The 9,328-nt window shown below is 41.8% G+C and overlaps 1 protein-coding gene across 2 annotated transcripts in view; it reads left to right on the top strand.

Moving 5' to 3' along the window:
* Positions 1 to 9,328, top strand: part of LNX1 (ligand of numb-protein X 1) — a 121,607-nt gene that overhangs the window by 106,285 nt on the left and 5,994 nt on the right. For both annotated transcript variants that reach the window (XM_077757776.1, XM_077757777.1), the window contains 2 exons: positions 200 to 334; positions 7,416 to 7,593. In XM_077757776.1, the coding sequence (XP_077613902.1) occupies positions 200 to 334; positions 7,416 to 7,593 (313 nt within the window). The remainder of the gene's footprint in view (positions 1 to 199; positions 335 to 7,415; positions 7,594 to 9,328) is intronic.

Genomic DNA, 9,328 nt, shown 5'->3' on the forward strand with positions numbered 1-9,328 from the left:
GTTATTTTAAAAAAATAATAAAAGAAGTGAGTCTCATGTGCTTGCCAAATTACGAAACAGGAACTTCCATGAGAAATACTAGACACTATCTTTTCCTATAAAAAAAAAAAAAGTAAATGTGCATCGTGGTACGCCCCTGGTGCCCGGTGCTTTGGGTGGAAGCTCTGAGAGGGGCTAATGTCTGTGTCTTCCTACCCAGGCCAGTGAAAGGCGCGTTCACCTCATCGTGTCTCGCCGGGTTCGTCTGCAGAGTCCTGACATCTTTCAGGAAGCCGACTGGGACAGCAACGGCAGCCAGTCCCCGGGGCCAGGGGACAGGAGCCCTGCTCCCAAGGTGAGCCCCAAGGTGTGACCACTCCTCCTGCAGGAAGCTACTTCTTGGGAAGCCTGAGCACTCTAACGTTTCTAAGTGTCCTCTCTGGACTTCATCACATAAACGCTGTTTGACTCGTCTTGTAAAACAAAAAGCCTCACGTCCCATCTTCAAGACCCAGTGAGGTAACAGGTGTCTCCCATCCAAACAAGAGAGCAGGGGGGCCAGGAAAGTTTTGAAACCTGATCTTGCAGACTTCATATAGGGACCTGATTTCTAGTCTAAGCCAAAGAGCTGTCATGTTTTTTTCCAACAGTCACTCTGCTTACGGACCATTTTCATTCATTTTGAAATGAACCAAGAGATGTGCTTGGTTTTAGGTTTTTGAAGTTCCCAATCTGCCTGCAAACTAAAATAACAATTCCCCTGCTGATTTTAGCATGTTCGTTTTTTTTAGAAGAGCTGGGAAGATAATATATGCACTTGAAGCTCATTCAACATTAGGGAGTGGTGGGGAATGGGGCAAATAAGAAAGCGTATGCCCTATGGTACAGCATTTAAAGTCAGAAAAAAATGTGAGGCGATGTGAATGATGAAGCAGAATGCATCGACAGGGTGGATGTGTCTTTCAGGCCAGCAGTTTGCAGTTCTCTTTCAATGAGGTGACCCAGCCCAGTCTGTACTTGAGTCTGTGTCTTCTAGTAGAGACAGTGCTGTCCCCTCTCCACTTGGGTAGGTAGCTAAGGCAACACAAACCTTGCCGAGCCCAGATTTAAAGTCCTATAGCCTCAGGCTGGCCTCCTATTGTGAGGGCAGTGAGTTTCTAGCCGGTTCTCCTAAATCTGATTTCATTAGATCACTTGTAATTAAGCAAAATCTACAGGTAGCCCGTTCTTCATGCACTGGAGATTGGGGGGGGGGGGGGNAGTCTGGGTTCTGGAGTAATGTACGCAGAGACCATACTTAAAATCTTGAATTCTTTTTACCTTTTAATTGTTTTTTAATCCTTATTTGTTTTTGAGAGAGAGACAGAGCGCAAGTGGGGGAGGGACACAGAGAGAGAGAGGGAGACACAGAATCCGAAGCAGGCACCAGGCTCTGAGCTGTCAGCACAGAGCCTGACGTGGGGCTTGAACCCATGAACCGTGAGATCATGACCTGAGCTGAAGTCAGATGCCTAACCGACTGAGCCACCCAGGTGCCCCTCAAAATCTTGACTTCTAATTACATAGCCTACATGGCTACACCCTCCTCCCCTTTCCCCAGCCAGCCAGCCGTGTCCTATACATCCATAAATTCCAAGGTTGTTGTTTTTACAATAAGCAATCTAGACAGGCCAGGTACTTCCTGCTAACACTTTTTATGGATAAAGGCTCCCTTGTATCTTTTTACTAGTAAATACTATTACTATATTTAAATGAAACTAATAGTATTTACTAATGGAAAACTAGTTTATTAGCTTAATTAGTTAAGGTTTTAATCTTAATTAATTAATTAATTAAGTTGGATTAACTAGACCATATTATATTCTAGTTCATTAAGCCACTAAGAATGAGGCTTCTACCAGCACTGTGGGTCTGTAATCCCTTCCACCTAACCGGTACGAATCCCGGAAACAGCCGAGATGAGCTGATCAAAATTTTGCTGCAGTCTCTGTCATGTATTTAATTCCTGGCAAACCTGCAGAACAAAGTGACCTAGTGGGACGTGTGCACACACAACACACCCACAAGGTCTATTTAAAACAAAACTAACACATGCATGGCTTTTCTATGATTTAGTTTTCTATGATCCTGTAAGCTCCGTTTTATCTAGGACAACAACATGTTTTTCGAAAGTAGGAGCTTAAATGAGAGAAATCTCAGAGAAGGCAAACCAAGACTTAGGAGACAGAAATGTCTGTAGCCAACTGAAAAGCAAAGACGGAGAGGCATCAGATGTAGGCATGTGGCTGCCTCTGTGGCAGAGGAAAGGGGAAGTGACCAGAGAGAAATCACAGGGACTTCAACAGTACTGGAGCATGTATTTCCTACGCTGGGTGGCAATGTACCTGGGAGCTCATTATGTTCCTCCTTATATTTTTTTCCTTTTATGCCTAAGCTGTTTTATTTTAAAAATAAAAATATTCTGGGGCACCTAGGTGGCTCAGTTGGTTAAGCATCTGACTTCAGCTCAGGTCATGATCTCATAGTTTGTGAGTTCAAGCCCCGCATCGGGCTCTGTTCTGTCAGCTGGGAGCTGGGAGCCCGCTTTGGATTCTCTGTCTATCTCAAAAAAAAAAATAAATAAATAAAAATAAACATTAAAAAAATTTTTTTAAGAAAAATATTCTATAAAATACTTTTATAGCCAAGTGATAGCAGACTAGTGCTCATGATGTTTTTTAAGACGGCTTGAGCTAGTTCATACCAAATTATGTTTTTGAACATCAAGGAACATCCTGCAGTCTCTGAAGTAGGGAAGAGGTTTGGGAGAAAACACAGATAGAAAAGACCTGTGTTGTATTTCATTCTCTTTCTCCTCAATTGGGATTAGGTAACTCTGGGTGTGAAGGGTTCATGGTGGTACTTGGTTTTTCCATTGCTAACGTGGGTCTCTCCCTCCTGTGGGGAAGGCAGATGGCTGTCAGAAACACAAAGGACACGTTTCCTATTTGGGGTGGCCCAGTCATTTGTGTTGAGCCCATAGGTGCCTGAAACATCTCCTTGCTCAGTACAATAAGGCTGTTGGGTAAGCACTGATCAAGTGTGGAGGAGGGCACTGCTCTCCAGAAACTCATACTAAAAGCATAAATAACCTATCTCTGTGGCCAGGAGAACATAGGTTTCAGCATTCACATCTTACATGTCATGTTTTTTATTTGATAGAATTGGATGTGAGTGGAGTTCTCTAGTTAATGACATAAATCTTTCCTGAAAAAGTTGGTAACTGATTCTTTCATGTGTCTTTCTGACAGGTATCTGATAATTAATAGGTTAATTCTTTATCACATGTAAAATATTCCCTCTGAAAGCAGAGTAGTGTGGTGGAGAGAGCATGGATTTACTCAGATCTCTTGGGTGTCGGTTTCCCAATTCCTCCCTGGCCAGCTGTGTTTCATTGATCAGAAATGCTTTAAGGTTGAGTCTCAGTTTTTCTGCCCAGGCACGTGTAAGTAGATAACAAACACTATTTGTTTCCTTTTTCCTCAAACAGGATCTGGTCAATCTATGCATTATTCAAAGAATATTTATTCACAACAAAATAATTATAGCCTCACTTATTTTTTTTTAAGTTTGTTTATTTTGAGAGGAGAGAGAGAGAGAGAGATAAAGACAGCATGAGTGTGGGAGGGGCAGAGAGAGAGGGAGACACAGAATCCCAAGCAGGCTCCAGGCTCTGAGCTGTCTGCACAGAGCTGGATGTGGGGGTCGAACTCATGAACTATGAGATCGTGACCTGAGCTGAAACCAAGATCCTATCACTTAAGTGACCAAGCCACCCAGGTGCCCCCAGCCTCACTTATTTCTATTATCTAGTGTGGCAGGTAGGAAACCATTTCTGGAATATTTTATGAGATAAATAATTTTGCTACTTTCAAATGAATATCATGACCCGTTTTTTTTTTTAAACTAAAGTCTTCTTAGATCAAAGGTGTATCTTTCACTCCAGTTGCATTTCTTCCCATCACAGGGCTGCCCCACCTGGGCATCTTACCCTCTTCATAAATGAAGCTGGGGGAGCTTGAGTGATGACAGTATTACAAGATTTCAAATGCAGTTACTGCTAGAAGTTTAACAGTAAAACGTGTTTACCTAGAAAGGCAATTATTTTGAATCTTCTGGGCATATATTGTAAATATTGATAAAACCCAGTATTGGCAGAATTGTGGGAAATCGGCATTTTCACAAGGTATTGGTGAGATTATAGATGATGGAACTGTTTCGTATGTATCAAAATGTAAAATGCTGAGGCTCTTTGATTTAGCAGTTGTACTTTTAGGATATTAGCCTAAAGAAATATTTACACAAGTGCACAAGATATGTGTGTCTAAGGATGTTCACAGTGACACTGTTTAATTTTGCAAGAGACTTATAAACAATCAAAATGGTCATCAATGGGGGATAGGACATATACACGTGCTAAAGCACGAGGAAGCTGTTCAAGAATGCAATAGAGAGAGAGAGAGAGAGAGAACATATATAGTTAAAATTTTTTTAATGTTCATTCATTTTTGAAAGAGAGATAGAGCGTGAGAGGGAAGGGGCAGAGAGAGGAAGACACAGAATCCAAAGCAGGCTCCAGGCTCTGAGCTGTCAGCACAAACCCCAACGCAGGGCCTGAACCCATGAGCCATGAGATCATGACCTGAGCTGAAGGTGGATGCCCAGCCTACTGAGTCACTCTGGCGCCCCTGTGTGTGCATACATTTTTTAACGGGAAAAGATGTCCTTGTTTTCCAGAGCATTCCATACTGTGTTTTAGACATCACCTTGGGAGATTGATTTGTTATCCCTACAGCATCCCTGACTTCCATGTGGAAATAATGGAGGAAAGAGCTTATTTGTGAACATTGGGAGTAAATGCTCCATGATTATCCCCAGGAATGAGCTAAAGAAACAGAGCAGCCAGTAGGAGCCTCTAGGTTTATAACTTTGCCCTGAGTTGGGAGCATGTCAGAACTGTCTGCATCTCTAAGCAGGGCTCTTGTGAGAGATGTCTGTGATTAAAGGTAGAGACATCCTGCATCTAATTGCTTTGTGGAAGAGAAAAGCCACATACGGAGAACAGACCTTGAGAACACCTCCAAATGGCCTCTGGAATGCTAGAGCCACTGTGTTCACACTCTTACTTACCTGTTTTATTTTGAAACTTTGCCCTGACGAAGGTCCCATTTCAGTTTTACAACCCACTTCTGATAACCAGTCTCTTCAAGGTTCTGGTGGTTTATAGAAACACAAACCCAGACCTTATAAGTACTAATTGTAACAAATACCTTGTCAGAATAATTTGCAATCCCTGTTTTAGTATTCTCCCACTACTAAAACCAATTTGTGTCAACTGTAATTTATCGTCTGTCTATTCAACAAACACACAGTTACCATCTTGAACATGCCAAATGCTATGTTCAGTAACAGGCCATTACTGGATACAATAAGGCCATTAAACGTTAAAACAAACATGAGTAATTTTATACCATAGAAAATTATGAGATACTAAATACACCAAAAAACCTAAGCTTATCTTTATAACATTAAATATGGACTCATCCATGCAAGCCATAGTTCAATATGATGCTAACCATCAACTTTGCAGAAGTTTACTTCTAATTCAGTTGATTTGTTGAACAGATAATCTATTCCCAGGGTTCAAAAAATGGAAAGTATACGTGAAGGAGCTCCTCACTCATGCCTGATCTGTCCAGATCCCCCTCCTCTACGCCCATAAAACCACTGTTTCCAGAGTTTCTTCATGAAAATGCAAATATTAATATAAATTCTCATTCCTAACCCCTTTTAAACAAAATGTAGTATACTTAAACTTTCTTTTGTATCCTGGTTTTTTTATTACCAGCTGTGTTTTCTAATTTTCTTTCTTTAAATACAACTGTAAACTCTATTTTGAGCCATAGACTTCTCTGAGGTCTGATCAAATATTATAAATATTTATTTTCAGTGCACATTCCCACCTAGTCCCCTAGGTCATTGCACAAGCAGGGAGAATACATTTTTAGAAAAGTATATGTTGAGGGGGCTCATCTGGGTGGCTCAGTCAGTCGAGCTTCTGACTTCGACCCAGGTCATGATCTTGTGGTTCGTGAGTTCGACCCCCACATCAGGCTCTGGGCTGACAACTCAAAGCCTGGAACTGCTTTGGATTCTGTGTCTCCCTTTCTCCCTGCCCCTCCTCTGCTCCCACTCTGTCTCTCTCTCTCTCTCTCAAAAATAAATAAACATTAAGCTTTTTTTAAAAATTAAGTGTATGTTGATATGTATTCATTGGTAAACAGTGCCCTGACCAACTCTTAACTGCTTCAAGAGAACACTGCATGCAGCTTTGAATGTTTTCAGTCTAGAGTTGTTGAATCAAAATCATAGTTCTCTTAATTTGCTTTTTGAAAGTTGGTCCTCAGTGTATACTATACAATGTGTATGCTATATTTTTACATAATAAAATTCAAGGGTAGATCTGCATATTATTTCGAGATATGTGAAGAGTGAAGATGCTAACTGGGGAGAACCCAGTTATTCGCTGAGTGGCGTATCTATGAAATCCACTTCTAGAATTGACTTCCTATACCTAAATTAAACTGAGACTGTTAGAATATTTTTTTCAATTAATTTTTTAATTTTTTAACTTAATTTAAATCCAAATTAGTTAACCTACAGTGTAATAATGATTTCAGGAGTAGAGCCCAGTGATTCATCATTTACATGTAACACCCAGTGCTCATCTCAACTAGTGCCTTCCTTAATGCCCATCACCCATTTAGCCCACCCCCCACCCACCTCCCCTCCAGCAACCCTCAGTTCTCTGCATTTAAGAATCTCTTAAGGTTTATCTCCCTCTCTGTTTTTATCTTATTTTTGCTTCTCTTTCTTTATGTTCATCTGTTTTGTTAAATTCCACACGTGAGTGAAATCATATGCTGTTTTTCTCCGACTGCCTTATTTCACTTAGCCTAATACACTCCCGTTCCATTCATGTTGCAAATACTTTTTTTAATTTAGAAAAAAATCCCTGATACTCATGAATGACAAGAGGTTTAGAAAATACTCCCTGCTCTCAGGGATGAATGAGTCACTTGGAAAATTTGGGATGCAGTTCCGTTTGTGTGGTTAATATTTCTGCAGTGGTCTCCAGCCTGCAACCTGTTCCTCTTCCTTTTTTTTTTGTCCATTTCCATTTGAAATGTAAACTTTCTCTGATTGAGCCTATAGAATTTGGGATAATGCACTCTGTTGAGGATGGAGGCAAAGTGAGGGTTGTCTGCACATGTCTCTCTGTGAGGCCAAAGACTGCCATCCTGTATTTACCCGACTTCGGTAGCGTTTGTATGCAGGAAATGCAAACCCACGTGTGAGCAGATACATCACGTTCGTTTTTCTGTCTGTGCCTTTAGCCCCTACATCCTCTGGTCACTTGCCATGAGAAGGTGGTAAGTGTACGAAAAGACCCCAGCGAGTCTCTCGGCATGACCGTCGCAGGGGGAGCATCACACAGGGAATGGGATTTGCCTATCTATGTCATCAGTGTGGAGCCCGGAGGAGTCATAAGCAGAGATGGAAGAATAAAAACAGGTAAAAAGAGACCTAAGGTACTGGGGCAGAAGAGTGTTAAAATCAATGAGCAGATTGCTGGGTTAGGTAACTGCTTCCAGAATTAGCAAGAGAATGAGACGTTGATCTGCTCAGGACCTCTGTTACCCACTGATCATGACTGGTTTGAATTTAATTGCTGGACTGGGTTTCACCCCTCTCAGTTCATGTGCGTTGATGTGGGCCACGTGGCTTGCTGATGAAGTGAGCACCTGCAAAATATGCCAAGAAGTAATGGAGAACTTCTACAGTTATGAGCAAGTGGCCTCCACTAAATGGCATAATTTGGTTCCATTCTTTCTAAGTGATTCTTTTGCTGGATTGGTCCTGTGATGAAACTATTCATGAACTGTTCCATTTCATGGGTTGGATGGGAGAAATGCTTTCAGAGATTTTGAGTCCGTGAATATTTATTAAGTGCAAGTAGCATGCTAGGTTCTTTCCCACTGGCTGAAGAAAAAAAGTTTCATTATTTAAAAAATTTTTTTTAATGTTTATTTGTTTTTGAGACAGAGCACAAGTAGAATAGGGACAGAGAGAGAGGAAGACACAGAATCCAAAACAGTCTCCAGGCTCTAAGTTGTCATCACAGAGCCGGACGTGGGGCTTGAACTCAGATTGTGAGATCATGAGCTGACCTGAAGTCGGATACTCAACCGACTGAGCCACTCAGGGGGCCCTAGTTATTTTAATCTTATGTGTCCTGGGCTGCTCTGAAGGAAGGGGATGCCAAATACATATCTTTAATAATACTGTCAGTTTGCATGAAGGGGTAGCTCAGATGGTTGAGCAATTATGTCACTGAAGGGCTCAGATTCAAGACAGAACATGAAGTTTCTGAAGTACAGCGGTTCAGCCTGAGGAGCCACGGGGGTAGAGGGCAGGGAGGGTGGCATGATAAGGGATTTCTTTGGCCAACTGAACAGTGCTTCCTTTGGGGTCAGGCAGGACTCCAAGCCTTTCCCATCTATCTCTTCCTATCTTTGTATTCTTGCTCTGGTCCTTCTGTGTGAAAAAGATGATATTCAAAGGAGGCAGAAGATTAGGAGAAAGAGAAAAGACTAGAAATTCGAGGTAGGAGAGGTATGTATTTTGGTTCCTCTTACTCTTCTTTTTCACCCAAGCACTTGGGTGGAGAGTGACCAGGAAGTGACTCGTTAGCGAGAGAATGAGAGCAGAGGATTGTTCGGTACCGTGTATGGAAACAGCCCTGCACATAGTAGGTGCTTATCCAGTGGTAACTACTATCACCTTTGCAGTGAAGCATAATGTTAACTCCTTTAAGAGCATAGTTCCAGCTTGTTCTTCTTAAATGCTATATTCTCCTCTGCTGGGCCCTTCCAGGCAATCCACATTTATTGGGTGCCTACTGCACTTCAGGTTCCGTGCGGGTACTTGGAGCTTTTGCCAAATGCCCTTCCTTTGTGCTAAAAGCAAGAAACAAGAAGTGAAAGAGTAGATTTTTTTTTGATTAAATAGTAAATGAAGCTAATTTATCTACTTTCCTTCCTTTTTTTTTTTTTAAGGCAAGAGCCAAACACTAATGGGTATGGTGTAAAAACCTCCAAACGTAACTTGCAGGTGCCATGAAACACGCACACGCCACCCATTTTGCTAGTGGAGAACTTGGCCTCAAGGAAGTGCAAGAGGCAAATGACATGCCCCTTTGCCCTACTCATCCCCCCACCCCCCCGCCACCCCCGCCCCGCAGTCAGCC

The sequence above is a fragment of the Crocuta crocuta genome, unplaced genomic scaffold (genome assembly GCF_008692635.1).
Source record: "Crocuta crocuta isolate KB4526 unplaced genomic scaffold, BGI_CrCroc_1.0 scaffold282, whole genome shotgun sequence".
NCBI classification, from domain to species: domain Eukaryota; kingdom Metazoa; phylum Chordata; class Mammalia; order Carnivora; family Hyaenidae; genus Crocuta; species Crocuta crocuta.